This window comes from Musca autumnalis, unplaced genomic scaffold (genome assembly GCF_047663935.1).
Source record: "Musca autumnalis isolate F117 unplaced genomic scaffold, ASM4766393v1 scaffold_3, whole genome shotgun sequence".
NCBI classification, from domain to species: domain Eukaryota; kingdom Metazoa; phylum Arthropoda; class Insecta; order Diptera; family Muscidae; genus Musca; species Musca autumnalis.
Genome location: NW_027411866.1, coordinates 141,591,456 through 141,616,276, shown reverse-complemented (window position 1 = coordinate 141,616,276; position 24,821 = coordinate 141,591,456). Strand labels below are relative to the sequence as shown.

Sequence of the window (24,821 nt, the reverse complement as noted above, 5' to 3'; positions counted from 1 at the left end):
ACGGATAGACGGACCGTCTTCTTTAAAAAAACTAAAATTTGTATTAGGAAAATAAAAAATTACCAAAGGCATTATAATTTGCTTTCGGTGATTTTTACCGAACACGGTGCCCCTGAATTAAATTCGAATGAAAGTTGCTTAAACATGGGAAGTTTTTGCGGATTCTCTCTCAGCATTTATCTTCGAATTTTCGAAAATTGGTAGATGGCGTTAGTAGTTTTATTTATAGTTACTATATATTTTAGACTATTTATTCTGATAAAAGACAACATGTGGATAATCTTTGGCCAGATGTACATCCTCATATAAATAAATTCAACAAAATATTGCAATTTACCCCAAAACATTGTGCAATTGAGTGAAAAGATGAAGCACTTTCCGTAGGGGCGACACCTACAAGAAAAGAATCACACTACAATCTCTTTGACTATACGATTCATAAGTCTATGGTGACCATACATATTCTTACAGGTTTTTAATTAAAGAAGTAATAATACATTATTGTACTTAGGACAAATAACATTGTCCACTATGTAGGGACTGTATTTTGTACCCAATGTTCATCAAATATTGAAATCAACACAGAAAATGTCGCTATAAATACTAAGTGCTTTATGATGATGTTCTTGCAGAAGCAGAAATGCTAAATAGGGCACTACGATCGGTCGCACAATATGTAAGTCCAAGTAAGAAAGCTTCTGTCGTTTTTGGAATATGCGAACAGACGTTACTCTCTCTCCAAAAGTTCATCCTTAATGATATCAACATTGTGGTCCGTTGGAGCAGGAATTTTTCGGAACATTCAAGCTTCCTTTCTCAACAAGTATAAAACTTAACAGAGAACATTATTTGTAGACTGATGTCGGCTATCTTCGAAATGTGTGTAGCTTTGTATAGACCAGTATTTCTCCCTTAAAATTAAACAATTTTCGCATAGATACAATTTAAGGGCATTCTAGAATCATTTTGATATTTTTACATTCTAGAATCATTTTGATATTTTTACCACAGGTAATCCATTCTCGAATGTTTTAAGGTGGACTTTATCCATCCATTGCTGCTGTAGCTTCCTTCACAAACGTAAAAAACTTGCACTTAGATACATTTTATACCCCGGCATTCGACCGCTTTACAATTTTTAACGCATTCACCGGAATTTCTAAGATAGACTTTTTGGAAAAAAAAAACCTATTTCCAAAAATAAGAGACTCGAGAGTTTCAATAAAGCTATTGCCAGAATCCAACATGATTTATTCTATTAAAGGATTTTTAGGGGACGTTAACTTAGTTCATTAGGTCAGTCTTGGCTCCGTCCATAGGACGAAGTCAGAAACTAGCGACAGAAAGCCTGCCAACTACGAAGTCTGTGATTCAGGAAAATTCGAGGCCGAGTGGTAACCTGGACCCCGAATTTATATAAACCATATATCTTTATATTACAAACTAATAGCAAAGTATGTTAAATGTCTTTAGCTGGAGAATTTGCCTTCGATTTTTTAAGTTAAAATCAGTTTTTAGTTTTTGATATGACTGATGGTAAGTATATTTCTGTCGGTAATACCAACTGGCACTAATTAAACTTGATTTCTTCAGGGATAAGTAAATATTTAAGTAGTGTTATTTGTCCACATGCACAGAGGGGAAACGTAGGCCTAAAGTTGCTCAAAACTCAAAATATGAAAATCGTTTTTTTATGAAAAAAATGTTGATAAACGGCAACCAGACTCTTTTCAACATTTGCTATAACCATCCTCGACTTTGTAAGATTAACCAATCCAATGCAGCAGTCGATTGAAGTCAGCCATACTGAAAACAAAAAGTAAATTTTCGAAAACTAAGAAATTAGGTGAACATTAAAATGACATTATTTTTGCGAAAATTAATATTTTTCAAGATTTATTGTTTTTGTACAGTCTCCGAACAAGATTAATATTTAAAATTTTCAGATTGATTCTACATCTTTGCTCTTTAATAGTGGTGATACATTTCCTCTTTATAAAAATTTTTTATGATAATTTTTAAGATTACTACAATTTCGATAGTGAAAAAGTATATTTCCCCGTCGTTTCCCGACCATAGTTTCTTCTAATGTTTTATGCGCTTGAGTCTCAAATATCAGATTCAATCATAAAAAATTGCGCATATTTGCGCCATTCCGAAAAAATCTAATTTTTCTCAACTAAAATACGAAATATTTTTATATGGAATTGCAAGGTTTATTCACACTAAATTTTGTTCCGCCTTATAACCGGGAGTCTTATATAACAGACTAAACCAACATCTATCAAATATGTTTGCATTATTCAGAAACATTCATGGCTTTTCTCATGTGAATTGAGAAAAATTTAATTTAAGTAAGTTTCAAAAAATAAAATTTGGAATGAAATATATGTATATGGGACTATATATACATCCGTACCGATTTGTTTGAAAATTGGCTCAATGTTTTTTAAGCTAGTTCAGGTTGCATGTGTCAAATTCCAGTGATTTAGGTGCATTTTTATCTCATATCAGATGCGAATATATATGGAAGCTGCATCCAAATCTGGACCGATTTTCATTATTTTCTATAGGATTAATCCTTGTACAGAAGATAAGCGTTGTGCAAAATTTTATATCAATCCGACTATAAATGAGCTTTCTAGGGCTTTTGATCAAATTTTAACACAAGTTTCCCCTCTGTGACATGCTTCAATTTTGCACTTCAAATAAATTTTCTTTGGAAACACTATCATCTCTTCAAACTTAAAATAATTACATGGAAATTTTCAATGCGACGTATGTATGTATTTCAATTGGCCCTTATCTCTACCCAGCAAACCAATCGTACAGACATCGCAACGAAATCGGAACGAAATTCGGACGATACGTCCGATATCGTAACGATATCTTAACGAAAGTTGTATGAAGTGGTTGACATAATTTCGGAACGAAATGTCGGAGCGACATCGGATCGATTTCGGTCCGATTTCGTAACGAAATCTGAAGAAAATCCTTGGGAAATTCGGAAAGGAAATTTCTTTCCGACATTCGTTCCGAAATCGGAACGAAATCGCTACAAAATCTGAACTATTTCCTCTCCGAAAAATCGTTTAGAAATCGGAACGAAATCTGAACGACTTTGCTTCCTAAATTGTTCAGACGTGTCTGACATCAGACATTTGGTTTGCTGCGTATATATGTTTGTAAATGTTAATGTATTAAATGATAATATCGATCGCCCCATGCGGCATATAAACATATCAATATTTTGTAGAATATTAACATTCGGAAGTTAAACTTGCTGCAAGCAAAATGTTTACCACAAAATATTTGCTTTTACTAATTTCTGTGTCCGTGATTCTTGTCACAGGATTGCCTTCGAATTACAAAGATGTCTACTTGAAAGGAAAACATCAAGATCGTACCCCACGTCATGGAAGCTTCGATATTGGGTACCATGATGATCAGCATGGACGTGAGGTTTCTGCACAATATAATCAGAATTTATACACCAGCAGTGATGGACGTTGTACTATAGATGCCTATGCCCAGGCTAGCCGAGATTTCGATCATAATATCAACAGTTATGGAGGTGGCCTTCAAGGATCATGGCATTTTTGAATTGTTCACATAGCCAACAGTGTGGACATTGATGGAACTGTAAAAATTCGTCATCATTATATACATACAAATAAAAATTTAATGTAAAGCAAACATTCGTTTTTTATCTACTCATCAAGGTAAATTTTAAAAATCTTTCTGTCATTCTGGGGTATTGCAGGTACCATGTATAACAGAGAAAATATTCATTGCCATTATTCTCATAACATTTGGATAACCGGTTTCGTAAATCATTACAGTTGGAAATGATTGACTTACAGGCTGTTTCACAAAGACGATTCGAATACAAATTCGTTCGAACTACTACCAAACTTCTGTTTTTTTTTTAATATTTGAATTGTTTTTATTTTCAATCAAACAAACATTTCCTACTACCAAAAGAGCTTGTTAGTAATTCGAACGAATTTGAATTCGAATGGTCTTAGAGAATCCGGCCATCGATCCCCTATAAGTAAAATACCCTATAAGTAAAATACTTTTAATATAATACGCTTTGACTATATTTTATTCCAAAAATCCCCTATACAAATTTATGTCTCCTATAAAAAATGTCAAATAGAATTCCCCTACTTCATACAAGAAAAATTCTCCCATTAACCAAATCTTTAGACAATAACACAAAAACAATCCCTTATCAGCAAACTGGGAATCCCTCTTTGTGCAGATAACTGCAGATGCTCAGAAAATTGCTATATAAGCTTCGAATTATTATGATAAGTGTCATTCATTCATTCATTGATTTTGTACACAGTACAGCAATTTAAAATAAAAAAATATTCAACGAAAATGTTTACTTTAAAAACGTTTATGTTATTGATTTCTTGTGTCATTCTTGTCACATCACTACCAACAACACTGGAGGAACATTTCGAATTACAACCTGATGATTTGGAAAACTATGATGGCGTGGAACATGTTCGTAACGTTCGTTCTCCTCAACGTGGAAGTGTAAATATTGGATACAACAAAGATCAACGTGGACGTGAAGCTTCGGTACAATACAATCATAATTTGTATACCAGTCGTGATGGCCGTGGTTCCATTGAAGCCTATGCCCAAGGTAGTAGAAATTTTGATCATAATCGCAACAATTTTGGTGGCGGCATTCAAGGAAAATGGCGATTTTAAGCAGCATCTAAAACTAACTACTAATTGTAAACCTACTATTTAGTAATTTATAATAACTCTTATTTAATAATAAAATAATTTATTCCATAAACAACAAATGTTATTTTCTGATATATACACAGTAACATCCCAGCAAAATTTGAAGGAATCATTGCATCTGTTGCATTGGTTTAAACGAAGTCATGAAAGATCCGATATTTTCATTAGCATGTGAACCAATGCAAAGGAAGTCGTGAAAGATCCGATCTTTTCATCAGCATTTTAACCCATGCAAAGGAAGTCATGAAAGATCCGATCTTTTCATCAGTATTTGAACCCATTCCATCGATCCGATAGAGATGAATTTTGTGTTTTTATTTATACACGTTTTTCTAAATATATAAGATTAATACTTTACAATAGGCTTGAATTAGTCGGAGACTCGAAATGACAACCATCGTTGTTAAAACTCTCGTTGTAATGATAATGTCATTGCCAAGGGTTGGTGAAAATGACATGTCAAATCATTGGTGGAAATGACATGCCAAAGCATTGGTGAAAGTGACATGTCAAAGCATTGGTGTAAATGACATGCTTTGGATCCAGAAATGAATAGCATCTTTTGGGGTCCACGCTCATATAAAATTCATCGATGAAGATGCTAAAAAGATGACATGCCAGATCACTTGCACCCATGATTGAATGGCATCTTTGGCATCGAACATTTTGCTGGGATCTTATTTAGTTTTCAATTTCTGGGGATATGTGATTAGAAGTTATTTGTTTCGTAACATTTGAACGCGACAGCCAAGATCTGTTTCATTTGTTGGGATGCTTTGGGCACAGGGGCCCGGGTTATAGCCACATATTCGTAACTTTTTTTTGGTTCCTTATTGACAGGATATCAACACAATTTTTTTAATTAATTTTTTGTACCAGAACTACAAGAATCTACTATTTTTAACTATTTATTTCGATAACATAAAGGAAATAACAGTTTTTCTGTAGTAAAAAATGGTAGATTATTGCAGGTTCTGGAACATACCACATATTTGTGCGGAAATTAAAAGCCAGTGTCAAGCTATACACAAAGTGTTGTAATAAGCCCATAATTGATGAAAATCACTTTTATTAATTCTCTTTCGAGGTACATTGAAAAATTGGGAGTTCACCGAAGTCCCACACATTCAACCATTATGCTAAGTTTCACGTGTGGTTAAGTCCGATCATCAGGCATATTAGAATGTTATTTTAGTGAGTGAACGGAGGCTAAGCCTGGAAACTAGCATTTTATTCAAATCATACGAAAATTGTATATACACGCAGAGAAAAAATATGATTCATGCCACCATATTCTGATAATATATATTATAGATATATGTGGTAACCTCTATCTAATAATAAAGTTTTTGAAATATTTTAAAATGGTGTGGTAGTCACCAAACATGTTGTGGTTGCCTATTATAAGTAGTATTTTTATTGGAATTATACTATAACTTTGTAATGTAATTGCCCATTAAAAGATTGTTCAATATATATAATTAATTAAAAAAATTGTGTTAACATCCAGTCAATAAGGACCCAGAAAAAAGTTACGAACATATGGCTATAACCCGGGCCCCTGTGCCCAAAGCACACAAATTAAACAGATCTTGGTTGTCGCGTTAAAATGTCACGAAACAAATAAATTCCATATCCCCAGAAATTGAAAACTAAATAAGATATTGCTGTGTATATATCAGAAAATAACATTTGTTGTTTATGGAATAAACTAGCTAAACCCGGTGCGCTTCGCTACCCCTAATAAGGTACAATAAAGCAATGCCAATAATTAAATTCCCTTTAAATTGTACAATTTTTTTTAAATATTTCAATGCATAAATATAGGATGACGGCGTTTCTACCCGTTCAGTGCTATGTATGGAGCTTAACATGATATTTTTGTATGGTGCAGGAGGTAACGCTCCTCTTAAATCCTTTCGGACTATAGGTACTCTTACGTAGGTCACATTTACAAATTATACTCTTATGTGGTACTTAGTATGTGGTATTTAGTAAATGTAGTCTTGGTTAATTTCTTTCTGACTATAAGTACACGCGAACTATAATGATGACTTTTACTGACATCAAAATCGCTACTTAAAAAACGAATCAGAAATTCAATATTTTATATTTGAAATTTTTTTAATAAAATAACAAACTGAAATCTGAACTGATTTCACAATAATTTTGCACATATTTTACAAAAAATGACAATAATTTCAATATAATATGTTCAGTAGCTATATTCAAATGTGAATCGATTTCAATATAATTTGCAAACTCTACAAATACCCAATTCCATCACACATTCGGAATTTCATTGAAATTGGGCATACATAGCGTGTTTGAAGCATCAAATACATCAAATTGACAGAAAATATATATGAAATCGAAATCTGAACCTATTTCAATATAATTTGAAATTTCATTGAAATTGGATAAACACGCTACGTTTTTAGTGCATCAAATACATGAACTGGATCTAAAATATATGAGGCGCTCAGCGCGAAAATGGCCCACTTTATCGCGAGTTCATATTAACTGTGGTCAAAAATAGAAGGAGTTATCGTAGGTGCATCAATTTTGGTACACGTACCTATTATTGACTTACAATCTACAGGATAAAAAATGGTCGGACCACGTTTTGATATAGTCCCCATAGAACCGTATCTCCTGATTTTCGGATCTTAAAAGTTTTAGGCATAGTGACCTACCGAAATTACTTAAACTTGGTGGTTAGTCTTCGGCAGAGGTATAAAACATTCCAAAAGAGAATTGTTTGTGTAGGTCCACGTTTTGATATCGTGCATAGGTCCACGCCTTCATATAGCCCCCATAGGAAATTAACTCCCGATTTTCGACGTTTTTGCCTGATAATATAAATGGGAGCTATACCGCCACAGACCCATTTTTTGGAGACTAAATCTATTATTGTTCAATAGATATCCGCATAAAATTTTTAAATTTTTTGGTGATACCTCCGATCCCGATGATGTATCTCCAGTTCAACGTATATATCAAAAATTTATATATCCAATATTACTTTCAGGCGATGAAGCAATATTCTCTGAAAATCTTTCTTCAAAATATATTTTGGCAAATTTTCGCGGATTTTTCGCGATGTCTCAAAAATAAAGTACGTCAGATCCTTCCTTAGATAAATATGAACATTTTGAGACAATATTCTCTTACAATCTTTCTTCGAAATATATTTTTGAAAATTTTCGCGGATTTTTCGCGATGTTTCAAAAATAAAATACGTCGGATCCTTCCTTGGATAAATACGAACATTTTGAGACAATTTTTTCTGACAATCTTCCTTCAAAATATATTTTTGCACATTTTCGAAAAATTTTCGCGATATCTCAAAAACAAAATACGTCAGATCCTTCCTTGGATGAATACGAACATTTTAAGACAAACGCGAAACAAATAGGTTGTAAATTGGTTGAGTTTTTGATTCACGTACGAACGTCATTTGAGTTTTATATAATAGATTATTTTATTATTAAATAAGAATTATTATAAATTACTAAATAATAGGTTTACAATTAGTAGTTAGTTTTAGATGCTGCTTAAAATCTCCATTTTCCTTGAATGCCGCCACCAAAATTGTTGCGATTATGATCAAAATTTCTACTACCTTGGGCATAGGCATCAATGGAACCACGGCCATCACGACTGGTATACAAATTATGATTGTATTGTACCGAAGCTTCACGTCCACGTTGATCTTTGTTGTATCCAATATTTACACTTCCATGTTGAGGAGAACGAACGTTACGAACATGTTCCATGGCGTCATATTTTTCCAAATCATAAGGCTGTAATTCGAAATGCTCCTCCAGTGTTGTTGGTAGTGATGTGACAAGAATGACAGAAGAAATCAATAACACAAACGTTTTTAAAGTAAACATTTTCGAAGAATATTTTTTTTAAATTGCTGTACCGTGTACAATATCAATAAATGAATGACCGTTATCATAATAATTCGAAGTTTATATAGAAATCTGAGCATCTGCAGTTATGTGCACACAGAGGGATTCCCAGTTTGCTGATAAGGGATTGTTTTTGTGTTGTTGTCTAATACATTTGGTTAGTGGGAGAACTTTTGTTGTATGAAGTAGAGGAATTCTATCTGTCATTTTTTATAGGAGACATAAATTTGGATAGGGGATTTTTGGAATAAAACATAGTCAAAGCGTATTTTATTAAAAAGTATTTTACTTATAGGGGATCAATGGTCGGCTTCTCTAAGACTATTCGAATGCAAATTCGTTCGAATTACTAACAAACTCCATTGGTTGTAGGAAATGTTGTTTGATTGAAAATAAAGACAATTCAAATATTTTTCAAAAAACAGAAGCTTGATATTAGTTCGAACGAATTTGTATTCGAATCGTCTTAGTGAAACAGGCCGTAAGTCAATCATTTCCAACTGCAATGATTTAAGAAAACGTTTGTCCAAATGTTATGAGAACAAGTAAAAAAGGATCAGTCATAAAAAACTTATGTATTTAGGGGGTTTCAAAATTTTGGTCGTATGAACCGACAAAAATGTTGATTAGGATTAAAGTTCAAACATTTTGCGGAAAAGGTACTTAAAGGAATGGACCGACTTAGGCCATGGGGGTGCCATAGGCGGTTTTTACAACCTTCGTGCTGTTTTCTCAAGAAGTATTGACTTGCCCCTGAAATAACTTTTACCATCGTAATTGAGGCAGCGAATGTAATTTCCTTAAGCAAAAATCAAAGTGATTCAATAGCAGGTCTTAAAGTGAATTTATCCAAAATTTTGTGTGGGAGGTACGGGATGGAGTGGACAAATATAGTCCATATTCGAACCTGATCTATATCTGGTAGATATAATGAGAATGTGTAAAGTATTGACCAAATCGGTCACTCCCATCAAGAGTTATCGTGCGCACAATTTTTCCGAATATTTTTGAACTTTTGTGGGGTAGGTACCTGAAGGAGTGGATCGATATGGCTTATCTACGAATTTAAAGTAAGTTTGGAAACAATATTACGAAGGCAAAATTTTGGCCGGAATCGGCATTTCCGTTCGAGAATTATCTTGCGCTTCCACCCATAAACATGGTGTCATAGGGTTTGTTTTTCAACTTTCAGGCTATTTTTTCAGGAAGTATGGACTTAACCCTAAAGAAACTTGTACCTTCGTATAGGGGACAGTGAATACAAGATGTTAAAACTAAAACCAAGGCGATTCGAGAGCAGGTCCTAAACTGAACTTTTCCGAAATTTTGTGTGGGAGGTACTCGGAGGAGTTTACCGATTGAGTCCATATTAGAACCTCATCTAAGTCTGGTAGAAATTTCATAATGTGCAAAGTATGAACCAAATCGGTTACTTCCTTTAAGAGTTATCGTACGTACAAATTTTCCGAACATTTTCGAACTTTTGTGGGGGAGGTACCGGAAGGAGTGGACCGATATAATCCATCTTTGAACTTAAACTAAGTTTGGACACAATATTACGAAAGCCAAATTTTGGACCGAATCGGCAGATCCGTTCGAGAGTTATATTGCGCTCCAACCACTACACACGGTGTCATAGGGTTTTTTGTAACTTTCAGGCTATTTTCTCAGGAAGTATGGACTTGCCCCTAATGAAACATACAGCGTCGTATAGAGAACAGCGAATACAACCTGCGTAAACAAAAATCAAAGCGATTTGAGACCAGGTCCTAAACTAAACTTTTCCGAAATTTTGTGTGGGAGGTACCCGAAGGAGTGGACCGATTGAGTCCATATTGGAACGTCATCTATGTTTGGCAGATATTACACGATGTGCAAAGTATGGACCAAATCGGTTATTCCCTACAAGAGTTATCGTGCGCACAAGTTTTGCGACAATTTTTGAACATTTGTGGGGGAGGTACCTGAAGGAGTGGACCTATATGGCCCATCTTCGAACTTAAATCGAATCTGGACAAAATATTTCGATACCCAAAATTTGAAGCGAATCGATTGATCCGTTCGAGAGTTATCGTGCGCACCAGCCTGCCAGACAGACGGACGGACATTGCTAGATCTACTCAAAATTGTCTGAAAGGAATATCGTACAAACATACTTGGGGTCTAAAACCGATGAGGCACATTTTTGGTCGTATCAAAGTGTAAATACCCTCCTTAGCCTAAAGGCTGAGGGCATAATAATGACAATGAATATTTTCTCTGTTATACATGGTACCTGCAATACCCGAGAATGACAGAAAGATTTTTATAATTTACCTTGATGAGTAGATACAAAAAACGAATGTTTGCTTAACATTAAATTTTTATTTGTATGTATACAATGAAGAAGAATTTTTACAGTTCCATCAATATCCACACTGTTCGCTATTTGAACAATTCAAAAATGCCAAGATCCTTGAATGCCACCTCCATAACTGTTGATATTATGATCGAAATCTCGGCTAGCCTGGGCATAGGCATCTATAGTACCACGTCCATCACTGCTGGTGTATAAATTCTGATTATATTGTGCAGAAACCTCACGTCCATGCTGATCATCATGGTACCCAATATCGAAGCTTCCATGACGTGGAGTACGATCTTGATGTTTTCCTTTCAAGTGGACATCTTTGTAATCCGAAGGCAATCCTGTGACAAGAATCACGGACACAGAAATTAGTAAAAGGAAATATTTTGTGGTAAACATTTTGCTTGCAGCAAGTTTAACTCCTGAATGTTTATATTTTACAAAATATTGACATGTTTATATACCGCATGGTGCGATCGATATTATCATTTAATACATTAACATGTACAAACATATATAGAGATAAGGGTCAATCGAAATACATACGTTGCATTGAAAATTTCCATGTAATTATTTTAAGTTTGGAGAGATGGTAGTGTTTCCCAAGAAAATTTATTTGAATTACAGAATTGAAGGGTGAGTACAATTACACGGCATTTGTTCTTCCCCGTACTTAAGATAAAGAACACTTAAGGGAACAAGTTTAGCTAGCGCCAGTTCCCAGCAAAATTTGATGGAAGGGGTTGCACGCGATGACGTGATTTCATGACATATTTTGCATTAGTTCAAACGAAGTCGTGAAAGATCCGATCTTTTCATTAGCATTTGAACCAATGCACATTAAGTCGTGAAAGATCCGATCTTTTCATTAGCATTTGAACCAATGCATATTAAGTCGTGAAAGATCCGATCTTTTCATCAGCATTTAAACCCATTCCATCGATCCAATAGAGATGCATTTTGTATTTTTATTTATACACTTTTTTCTAAATATATAAGATTAATTATTTCCAATAGGCTTGATGTTGTCGGAGACTCGAAATCACAACCAACGTTGTTTAAACTCTCGTCGTAATGACGTAAGTGACATGCCAACGCATTGGTGGAAATGACATTCCAAAGCAATGGTGAAAGTGACATGTCAGAGCATTGGTGTAAATGACATGCTTTGGATCCAAAAATGAATAGCATATTTTGGGGTCCACGCTCATATAAAATTCATCGATGAAGATGCTAAAAAGATGACATGCCAGATCACTTGCACCCATGATTGAATGGCATCATTGGCATCGAACATTTTGCTGGGTTGATGCTACCAATAGAAATATACAGCCTATTATAGCAAAAACTAAAGACCATTTATTTATTAACAAACCTAAAGCATTTGAAAATTATATTCAAAGTTCAGACTTTCTTCTCTAACGGTTACCAATATAAAATTATAACTTTTATATACATATATATGGTTTGAATTTTACGAACCATCATCTTACCCCAGTAAAATGTTCGATGCCAAAGACGCCATTCAATCATGGGTGCAAGTGATCTGGCATGTCATCTTTTTAGCATCTTCATCGATGAATTTTATATGAGCGTGGACCCCAAAAGATTCGAACAAATTGGTTGCCCGTTCAAGAAGTATCGTGCATACAATTTTAGTGACATTTTTTAAACATTGGGGGGAAGTACCGGAAATTGTGGACCGGTATTGCTCATCTTCCAACTGAAACTAAGTTTGGACAAAATATGACGAAGACCAAATCGGTTGATCAGTTCGAGAGTTATCGTGCTCTCCAGCCACTATGGTGCCTCTCGAGCTCTTTTCTCGAGAAGTATGGACATGCCCCTGAAAAAACTTTTACGGTTGTAATTGAGGGAGCGAATGCAAGCTGCTTCAACAAAAATCAAAGCGATTCGAGAGCAGGTCTTAAAGTGTACTTATCCGAAATTTTGTGTGGGAGGTACCCGAAGGAGTTGACCGATAGAGTCCATATTGGGACCTCAACTATGTCTGGTAGAAATTCCACTATGTGAAAAGTAGGGACCAATCGGTTACTCCCTTCAAGAGTTATAGTTCGCAAAATGTTTCCGAAGCGGTCGACCGATATGGTTACTCCCTTCAAGAGTTATCGAACATTTTCGAACTTTTGTTAGGGGAGTTATCGGAAGGAGTGGACTGACACAACCCATTTTCGAACTTAAACTAAGTTTGAACAAAATATTACTAAAGCCAAATTTTGGATCGAATCGTTTCATCCGTGCGAGAGTTATCGTGCGCACCAGCCAGACAGACAGACAGACGGACGGACATTGCTAAATCGACTCCAAATTGTCTGAAACACATTTCGTCCTAACATATATTACGATTTTCGGCCAAAATCTATTTGCATGTTCTGCATATTTTTTTGCATAGCTACAATCTGAGAATTTTTGTTGTATGAAATAGGGGATTTCTGTGTGCCATTTATTGTAGCACACATAAATCTTTACAAGGGATTTATTTTTGGAATAAAAACATAAATCTTTACAGGGGATTTCTGTTTTGAACGAAATTTAGCCTTTTCTGTAACCTCTCTTGGTAATAAAGTCTGAGGACTGAATAACAGTTAATGTCATCTTACAAAGCCTAATGAGCTTTGCGGGGATACCAAAAACATGGATTGGAATATCTTTGAACGTATAGGGCTGTTGTTCCCGCTAACCATGTTTTTTCTATCAGCCTCATTCCATTGTCAGATGTTTCACTGTGGAGACTGAATTTCCCGACTGTGGGCCAAAGATTTTCTCCTTTTCAATTTTAATTTAATTTTTAGGGCAGAACAACAATCATACGTTTTTCTAAGCGCTCGTAAAATATATTTTTGGTTTGTTCGTCCTTGTCTTCGGTTGGAGCATGAGCTGCAAATAAAGCTAATGTTGAAGAATTTTGCTTTTATCCGTATTGTAGCAAGTTTTTCATTCACTGGGATGAAGCTAGAGAACAGATGTTTTAACCTGCGACCAACTGCAAATCCGCAACCAAACTCATGCTTTATGTCGTGGCAGTTATAATGCAGTGCGTTACCTTCAGGTGTTGTTGGGACGCCTTTCCCAATCCATCGTATATCGGCTTTCATCTTTTCAAATACATCTGTCAATGCGTAAACTGCACCTTCTCTATAAAGATTGCGAACATTCCAGGTGCAGATTCGCAGATCATGTTCCCTTTCCTTTGTTTTTTCATAGTAGGATGCTTTTTTTCTAGGGGAGGATTACTAATCCGACGCCCAAACACAAGTTTTTATCGTTCTTATGGCTGAACGCTCGGCACATGTTAACTCACAACGGGAGTTAAAGGCAGCTCCGCAAGTGGTAGGTCAGTGTCTACTTGAGATGAGAGAGCGACCAAAATAAATCCTGGGCTTTGTCATCTTAAAGCCCGTTAGGGCCGTTGCTTGGTATCTTTCATCCCCTACGCCACCCATATGAACCTAATATGTCATAGTTTGGTTAGAATTGAAGCTAGAATCCTTTAATTTCGAAATTCCGGTACCTAGTTAAATGAAGGCTATACCAATACATATACCAATGTTGACAATTTTTGGTTGAAAAGTTTCGTGACTGCATGGAATGTAAAATGTGATAGTTCTGTAAAAAAATGTAGGTACGAGTAAACTCCTCAAAATGGCGAAAATAGCGAGGTACTATTATATGGCCGGAGCTATGTTGACAATTTTTGATGGAGAAATTTCGTAAGTGCAGGAATCTCAAATGCCAAATGACGTGTACTTCAGTTAAAAAAATTTAGCTATACCAAAAATGGGCTATACCATAACGTGAACAGATATAGCCCATCTTCGAACTTGCCCTGCCTATGAAAAAAATCGCGAGGTACTATTATATGGCCGGAGCTATGTTGACAATTTTTGATGGAGAAATTTCGTAACTGCAGGAATCTCAAATGCCAAATGAGTTAAAAAAATTTAGCTATACCAAAAATGGGCTATACCATAATGTGAACAGATATAGCCCATCTTCGAACTTGCCCTGCCTATGAAAAAATGCACTCGGATGCAAAGATATAACGTTCTAGTTCAGTTACTGTGGTCGCCAGAGTAATTACAACAGAGGAAAAACGGACATGGCTATATCGACTCAGAATTTTATACTGATCAAGAATACATATATATATATATATATATATATATATATATATATATATATATATATATATATATATATATATATATATATATACTTTATAGGGTCGCAAATGATTATTACAACGCGTTACAAACGGAAAAACAAACATAATATACCCTCCATACTATGGTAGAGGGTATAAAAAGGAATCCCCTATAAATATTTATGTTTCCTATAAAATGGCACATAGAAATCCCCTACTTCATACAACAAATATTCTCAAATAGCACACCGACCAAATCTTTAAGACAATGACACAAAAATAATCTCTTATCAGCAAAGTGGAAATCCCTGTCTTCACGCAGAATTGTGGTTGCTCAGAAAATAGCTATATAAGCCTCGAATTATTATCAAATGGTCATTCATTCATTGATTTCATACACAGTACAGCAATATAAAAAATATTCGCCGAAAATGTTTACTTTAAAAACGTTTATGTTATTGATTTCTTGTGTCGTTCTTGTCACATCACTACCAACAACACTGGAGGAACACTTCGAATTACAACCCGATGATTTGGAAAAATATGACGCCATGGAACATGTTCGTAACGTTCGTTCTCCTCAACATGGAAGTGTAAATATTGAATACAACAAAGATCAACGTGGACGTGAAGCTTCGGTACAATATAATCATAATTTGTATACCAGTCGCGATGGTCGTGGTTCCATTGATGCCTATGCCCAAGGTAGTAGAAATTTTGATCATAATCGCAACAATTTTGGCGGTGGTATTCAAGGAAAATGGAGATTTTAAGTAGCACCTGCAATTAATAATTAATTGTAAACCCTTTATTTAATAATAAAAATAATTTATTCCATAAACAACAACAAAATATACACAATGCACAATTACATTTTATTTAGTTTTCAATTTTGGGATGTAGGATTAAAAGATCTTTTCCATTCATTTAATAAGCAGATCTGAAATGACAGACAGATGTTAGTATGTAAGATTTTGTTTGTTAAAGTATGTTTATGATTTGTAAGAATATATTTGATCGTGATCACAGGAACGGCGTGTGGTAAAAATATAATCAATTCCGAATGGCGTGTCTAATGACACCACTTTTAAGGAACTTTTAAATGGCTCAAAATACTCCGAGAATATACAGGGATGGCCCCCGTTGAAAATAGGGCACATATTTCGTTCAATTTTGGAAGGGGCGGTGTACCTCTTCTATGCCATATTTTATAAAAACGGTTTGTGTCTCCGACCTTACGTATTTATTTGGAGCATAAAGATAATTTTTTTAAATCCCAGCAAAATTGAGGGAAGGGGTTCCATGCGATGACGTGATTTCATGACATCTTTTGCATTGGTTCAAACGAAGTCGTGAAAGAGCCGATCACCAGCATATGAACCCATTCCATCGATCCAATAGAGATAAATTTTGTGTTTTTATTTATACACATTTTTCTAAATATATAAGATTAATTATTTACAATAGGCTTGATGTTGTCGGAGACTCGAAATCACAACCAACGTGGTTAAAACTCTCGTCGTAATGATAATGTCATTGCAAAGGGTTGGAGAAAATGACATGTCAAAGCATTGGTGAAAATGTCATGCAAAGCATTGGTGAAAATGACATGTCAAAACATTGGTGTAAATGACATGCCCTTGGATCCAAAAATGAATAGCATCTTTTGGGGTCCACGCTCATATAAAATTCATCGATGAATATGCTAAAAAGATGACATGCCAGCTCCCTTTCACCAATGATTGAATGACATCTTTGCCATCGAACATTTTGCTGGGATATGTTATAACTACAAAACTACTGAACGGATTTTCATAAAATTTACAGACAGTGTTCCAAGTTGTTCGATGGAGAATATATAAAATATATTTTCATGAACTTTAGAGGAATTGGAATACCTTCACACTGCCCTATTTGTTTAACGCTCTATTTGGGCAAAATTATGAGATATCGGCTAGAAAATTAATTTGCAAAAAAATGGTGGTTGCATTTCGAAATTTAGGTACTTCTTTGGGGCTTAAAGACTCCACCACGCCCGTATGGAGGGTATATTAAGTCTGTGTTTTCTGTTTGTAACGCAATGAAATCATCATTTGCGACCCTATAAAGTACATATATTCTTGATCAGGATAAAATTCAAAGTCGATCTAGTCATGTCCGTCTGTTGTAATCCCTCTAGCGTCCACAATAAATGAGGTATATTTTTGCACCCGAGTTTCTTTTTTCCACAGAAACGTCAAGTTCGAAGAACTGTCCGAAGTAAAGTTTAAAATTTATCCGCGAACAGGCCTGCTCTAAAGCCTTAATATTTAAACTTTGTGTGGGAGGTACCAAAAGAAGAAGAAAAAGTCTATCTTCGAATTTAATGTTAGTTTGGAAGAACGATTCTGATGTTCGGATACTGGGCCAAATCGGGGTATCTCTTTACGTGCAATTCCAGTTGGTGGCTGTACAGTTTAAGTTTAATTTTTAGTTATTTTATAGAATTTTTTGTAGAATCTTCCAAAGTCTTCGCCCACGTCTTTTGAAGAATGAAATAATCGAATAGTCGGACGTGCCCGACTTTTTTTCAATTAAGACGCTCTTTGAGTACATGAAATACCTTATTTTCGACGATAATTCTATCTGTATACAACATCTTTAGTTAAGCTTCGCGAAGAATATTTGACAGTTTTTTCTACCTTTGCTGTTGATATTTCGCGCAAAAATTTTGAAGACTAGGGTCTGAATTCGCATCAATTCGCCTTTTGGATCGCCTTGTTAAATTCGCCTTTCTCTTATTTATTTATTATTTTTTTCCCCTTTAATTTATTTGGTACATTTTTACATATTTAAATACATTTTCAAAATCTCCATTTGCCTTGGATGCCACCACTTATTGCGATTATAATCGAAATTACGGCTAGCCTGGGCATAGGTGTCTATAGTGCCACGCTCATATAAAATTCATCGATGAAAATGCTAAAAAGATGGCATGCCAGATCACTTCACCCATGATTGAATGACACCTTTGTCATCGAAGATTTTGCTGGGTTGTTGTATTCTACATTAACACTGTCATGTTGTGGAGAACGAACATGTCGCGATAATATTTTTACAAATTCAAATGAGTTATGATTTGGACAATAAATTGCAAGCACTTATGTATGTATGTAGCTTTATTTGCTTTTCGTTGGGATTCACCCTCTACTGATAAGCCATGGCTAGCCAATGAAGTGTATGTAGCAAATGGACGACAGTTTAATTAAAAAATGTTTTGCTTTTGTATTGCTCAGAATAGCACACATTTTATTTAGAAGCCGCTAAAGTCATTCATCCCAGGTACTTTTTAGATTCATTGTAGTTCACCCAAATTGGTTGTTTGGACAGTTATAGGTTGGCTTTTGTTTTATTTATCAATTGAAAGTCTATAATATTGACAGGCCTTTTAAATTTAAGCCCAACTTAAGGGGTAATCCTCAGTTGTAAAGATCAATAAAAGCCATTTTTCATGATTTTTTTTCAAGAAAACTATACAATTTTTTGGTAGATTTTTTCATCTGAAGAAACACATACCAATCTACTTTTGAAAAATGTTACGTAATTTTGTGTTGTTTTATGTTCTTGACAAGACCTCAAACATACATATCGTCTGCTCCGTCGGAAAAGGTCGTAAGTCCACTTTTTTTGGAAATCGCGTTTTTGTTACAGGATGATAGTACAAGTCAAAACACGTCGTATGATACAAAGAAAATGGTAGTATGTAGCGTTTTTCTATATGTTTTGCCCTTGTCGGAAAAGGTCGTAAGTCCACAAAACGTAAAAATTTGAGTACGAAAAGGTCGTAAGTCCACAGGAAAATGTATACTTTAAAAGAATACTGCAGCTAATGTAGTTCAGATATAATGTTTAACGTCATCCATGGTTGGGGAACAATGTAAAGAACTAGCCTACACCTTTGGATGATAATCGGATGATATTTGGCGGAGCCCGTGGACCAAACTTTTGAACAAAAATGTGATAAATTCTATATTGCAACGAAAATTTACATTTGAAATCTATTTTCCCCTATAAGCGAACTGATAATGAAAGATGGACCTCTGGCCTTTTGATTGATACAAATTGGGATGCTGTATGTGTTCAAAAACCTCATATATTGAAAAATTTGTAAAAAAAAAATCAAAAATTTTACTGTCGTATATCTTTCTTAACTTTATTAACTGGTAATTCGTGGTTTCTCTAGAGACATTTATTCACATAACGAGATTAGTTTGTATTCAATAAAGTAATGTCTTCTAACTGACGGTTAAGTGCAATGTTTATATTATTAAATGATTCTAAATAATAACTGATTGAAATGTTATTAAACTAAGAAGACATCATGGTTTTTGATAACAATGAGCAGTATGAATTTGGAATGGAATTAGACGATGGTGTCATGGGTCTAGTTCCCTATGATTTTCATGGTGATTCTGAAAGCTTTGATGATAAACTTTCTAAACGCAGGAAGACATTACATACTGAAGATTGTACAGGGTTTGCAGACAAAAACAAAAGATGCAGGGAGTTGTGGCAGAAATTCTTGGGAAGACAAAAAAGAGCACTATTTGAGATTACAATGTTGCTAAGAAACCACGTACATTAACGGAATTAATCATGAAATTTAATTGAAGGTAAAGTTCGTAAGGCAAAAATACAAGGTCGTAAGTACAACGTGTCATGTTTTATATTCAATATTAGCCGAACCGGTCCACGTTGCTGGCCCTTGAAACAGTTTATGTTATTTTTTTGCATCGCAAATTAGTTGGGATATGCAAGTGACTAACGATAACAAGTAAGAACGTCGTTAAATTCGGCTTCGGAACTTGTTATACCCTCCACCATGAGTTGTATTAAATTTTACTTCAATTAGTTTCCTTACGATAATGAAGTAGACTTTATACCAACTTTCAGCAATTTCAGTAAAACAATGTGGCTAAACTTCAAAATACCGAAATTCGTTTAATGGAGCTATATGAAGGCGTGGACCTATGTAGACAAATTTATGGGAGAAAGTTTTACACCTCAAACGAAGAAAACATACCAAATTTCAGCCATTTCGGAGGAATATTGCGGCCACACCTTCAAAATACCGGAAATCGGGTGGTACAGTTCTATGGGGGCTATATGAAGGCGTCGACCTATACCGACAAATTTCATATGGAACGTTTAATACCCCAAATGAAGACCAAATACCAATTTTAGCCATTTCGGTGGCTAAAATGAGGCCACAACCTTCAAAATACCGAAAATCAATACCAAACATCCTAGAAGTAATAGAAACTTCTATACCAAATCACGAAGATCTATATTAAAAATTGCGAGCTGTGCCTTAATTTCAAAAGACGGACAGACGGTCATGGTTATACCGACTTAGAATTTTACTCTGATTAAGAATATATATAATTTAGGGTATCCGCTGAATATATCGATTTGTTACAAATTGTATGACAAATTTAATTATACGCTCCATATTATGGTGGAGGGTATACAAATCTTCACGGATGTTGGTGTCGATATGCAATTTTAACATACCGCCAAATAACTGATGACTTGAGGCATGCTGACTGTGTCCACCTTCTTATAATGTATCTTATATACCTGATGAAACTATAGCTATCGAAATGTTGCCTTCTAATCTAAAAACTTGCTTTCCAATAAGACAAAAGCATCGTTATGCATAACATCTGGTATTTCCATTGATTTGTAGCTTATTTAAGAATGTGGGAGTGGTCGGGTCTTATTGCTAAAATATGTACCCAAGATTGTGGAAACGGAATAGTTCGTAATTTTTATATATAGCGCATTTAAAAAATGTAAAGCCTATTTTCACATCTGTTGTTCCTTGTACATTCTCTGAAATTTTCAAAAAAAAATCGGTTCAGCGGTTTTTGGGTCTATGCGGAACCTACAAACATTCACACATTGTTTTTTATATATAAGATTTCACCCAAAAGTTTTGGTCCATTAAACCTCCTAATAATTATCTCATCACCATCTTAAATTGCAAGCTTATTCTTTGTCTTAAACTCAAATCATTCTTAAAATGTAGCTCCGATCGTAATATTACTGCGATTTACAGGACAGCTACAAAGTCGGAAAAAAAATTGTGGATTTGGTCAATTTCACATCTTTCGATCATAACCAACATCTAATGGGGTCACTTATGGTCGGAACCCAACCTCTCCACAAAATTTCGGAACGATCGGTCCAAAATTGAGGCCTGGAGTTTTATTACAATTGTTAATGGGTGGACGGACGCACATAGCTAGATCGCTTTATCTTGTCAAGATATGAAAAAATGGCAAGAGGAGTGGGTCTACGACGTATACATCGCGATGTTACATGAATATTGGACAAAACATACTTATAATACCCTTTCCACATTGTTTTGTAAAATATAAATATTTTATTTTAAAAACGTCCGTAAATAGTAGGAAAAGGTCGTAAGTCCCTACAAAAATACAAAACTGTACAAGGAAAAGGTCGTAAGTCCAACGACATCCAATTATCTCCCAAACGCGACGGAATTTTATCAAACAAAGTACAGGTATTGAAGCGGAATAAATAAACGAAGAATTCTGCCTTTACCATCATAATAAAATCTTTAATACAGAAAGCGCTGGAATGTTTTTTCTTCCTCCTGAAAAATTTATTGAGAGGGACTTACGACCTTTTCCGACGGAGCAGACGATATGCTACTTATACTTTAAAATAAGCCAATAAATATAACCCAATATACATTTTCCACAATTTTCTACATAATATGTGTTTTTGTATTTTAATTATTGTGTTCTGCTCAAATTCGTTGAAATGATCTTTACAGTATTTTTATTTTAATAATATTAACAAAAAATGACCAGGAACAACATGTAAGCAAAACTTGTCAAACTTTTTAAATTTAAAACGCAAAAATTTTTAAAATTGCAATACTTTAAGAATCTCACAGCTGTTGTAAATCTAAAATCTCCACTTTCCTTGAATGCCACTGCCAAAGTTATTGCGATTATGATCAAAATTTCGGCTTCCCTGGGCGTATGCTTCAACGGAACCACGACCATCGCGGGAGGTGTACAAGTTTTGATTGTATTGCATAGAAGCCTCTCGTCCACGGCGATCTTTGTTGTATTCAATGCTTAAACTTCCATTGTTGGAGGAGGTGTCTTTTGGTTTATTTGCTTCCATGGTTTGGTTATGTTTTCAAGTAACAATAAAATTATGGTTTGCTTTCACTTTTTTTGCCTTTATATAGTCTGAAGTTTGCTATTAAGGGAAATTACTTGGGTACTGATATTGTTATATCGATTATTATCTTATTTCAAACTAAAATAATCTATACGAATTTTTATGAAGGGAATAACCCTTCTTTAAACACTTTTGAAGTGATTCACATTGGATTTTAAAATGCAAGTTCTTTGTGTTTCTTTTCCAAACGCCATCTACTGGTTAATAGTAAAACTGTAATGTTGAAGTATTTGTCTTTATAGGTTTATGTTGTTTGACTTTTAATGACATTTATTTTTACAAAGTCCACAATCTTAAACAATATAATATGCCTTCTGTTTCAGCGCATATTATTATTTTCTATTTCTCTTTTTAGAATATCCATGCTTGTAGATAATGTTTTCATGAACGCTTACCGTTATACAGCTTATTTTAATAAAATTGAATTTTTAGATTTCCAGAAAAAAGCCAAGACAGATTTGTATAAGATATATGGTAATATTCAAAAAAGTTTTGCAATCGTTGAAGTTGAAGTTTACCATTTAATAAGTCGCGAACTGTTAATATATTTAATAAAATATGAATATATTTATATTAATTGAAGTGTTTTAGCCATGATCTCATAATATGGACCTAACAAATAATTTTTGTGGAAGCTGCGTTGGTGGTAATATTAAAAAATAGGTAAAAATGTGTTGAAGTTTACAAGTTTTTTTGTGTTCTTTCTTGATTTCTGGTCAAACCACGGAAAATTCAGACATAAGCTCAAAGAAAGAATTGAAGAATACCCCTTGGGCAACATGGTTCTAATGTATGACTCTCGATATATACACGGCATCCCCCTAAAATCGATGCTGACATTTTGAAGTTTTGAAAACTGTGTTTTTCGAATTTTTCTTATAAATAGTGGGTGCAACTAGATAATTATCCAAACTAGTTTATAGGATTGTAGAACTCGCGATTCCACGTCGTTCGATGTATATCTCATGAGTGTGCTCCGTACAGCTTCCTAGTAATAGGAGTCCAAAGGCGAAAATTTGGTGCGTAAATTTTCTGAAAAAACCTATTTTTTGGCTTTAAAATTTACAACTGTCGTACAGGTACCCCTGAACCCCGCGTGATTTTAGCTTTTTTACGTTCCGGATCTAACGAGTTCTTCCGCGGTCGAATCCATCCACTAAAACGCCGGATATAGATACCTTGAAAGTAGGAAAATCTGCAAAAATATATTTTGACAATTCCGCTAATTGAACCGCGATTTTTTTGATTATTTTTGCATAAATGTAATCCTTTATACGCGATTATAATATTTGCCAAAAATGTGTGTCACAAATTACAAAGATTCAGGAGTAATATCCCTATTTATCCCAAAATAGAATGCGGTGGCACATCCGCAGTTCTTGACGAATCTGTCTAAAATAATTTATATTGACGTATTTTTAATAGGGGGCCATTGAAATCGGATGCACCTTATCATCATATGCATATCGCGTAATTTTTGCCTACTTAAAGGTTTTTTGAATAGTAAGATGCAACTGATGGCACACTTTGGCCGCTGAATGAAACATGGGAAAATCCATGCATATTGATAGACATGGACTCCCTGTATCCGAAAAGCACATGCACCTCAACCGATTTTAACCAATTGCGAATTATTCGGTTTTTAACATCTATGTTTTTTCTTTGATTATAATTTCAATATTACTCTCTACTTCATATTTCTATTGCTTATCACAGAAAGCAAATATACTTTCACGATGACTAATTAATTACTTTTCTCGTAGAAGTTTAAGCAAAATACTTCAGGATTTGAATCGAAATTTAGCGAAATAATAGAATAACTCCCAACATTTATTTTTCAAATTTTTCGTATTTTACCAAAAATATATTTTTGAAATAATTTCCAACAATAAGTTTCCGTTCTTTGTTGTTGCTGTAATATGCAAGTTATAAACGCGATCTTTATAATTTTGGTCTCACATTTTTCTACGCGTTGTCTAGAACGCGAACAGATTTGAAACCACGATTTTTTTCGTAACCCATGTACCAAAAAATGGCGGATGTGCTCGCCAAAAAAGTTTTTAATTTTTTTTTCTATGTAATTGCAAAGGAAATTTGAAATTTACCATATGCATGAATTACAACAACTAACAAATTTACAAAAACAACATTGTTGTTATTGAAAGATTTTTTAAATACTTTTTTTGCTCAGTCCGACCCATAAATATTATCCGACCCTCACCAAAATCAATAGACTTCTTCCCCTCCGGGACCCCCATCAAAACCCAAAATTTGGTACGATCAAAATTTATTTGTATTATATCTCTCCTGAAGTGGCACAGTGGTGGCTTGATGGAGTTGTCGATTTCAATGTTTT

At 34.5% G+C, this 24,821-nt stretch overlaps 2 protein-coding genes across 2 annotated transcripts; both read left to right on the top strand.

Annotated features, from left to right (window-relative positions):
- Nucleotides 1-4,389: 4,389 nt before the first annotated feature.
- LOC141398318 (uncharacterized) lies at nt 4,390-4,731 on the top strand. Its single transcript, XM_073975601.1, has one exon. The coding sequence runs from the start codon at nt 4,390-4,392 to the stop codon at nt 4,729-4,731; it is 342 nt and encodes a 113-aa protein (XP_073831702.1).
- A 10,876-nt stretch (nt 4,732-15,607) lies between these two features.
- LOC141400168 (uncharacterized) lies at nt 15,608-16,054 on the top strand. The gene has a single exon (XM_073979616.1). It carries the CDS (start codon nt 15,634-15,636, stop codon nt 15,973-15,975), a length of 342 nt encoding a protein of 113 aa, XP_073835717.1. The 5' UTR covers nt 15,608-15,633; the 3' UTR covers nt 15,976-16,054.
- The last annotated feature ends 8,767 nt before the right edge of the window (nt 16,055-24,821 follow it).

Excerpts from the sequence above, each read along its gene's own strand:
- LOC141398318 (XM_073975601.1), top strand. The coding sequence starts at position 4,390 with ATGTTTACTTTAAAAACGTTTATGTTATTGATTTCTTGTGTCATTCTT.
- LOC141400168 (XM_073979616.1), top strand. The coding sequence starts at position 15,634 with ATGTTTACTTTAAAAACGTTTATGTTATTGATTTCTTGTGTCGTTCTT.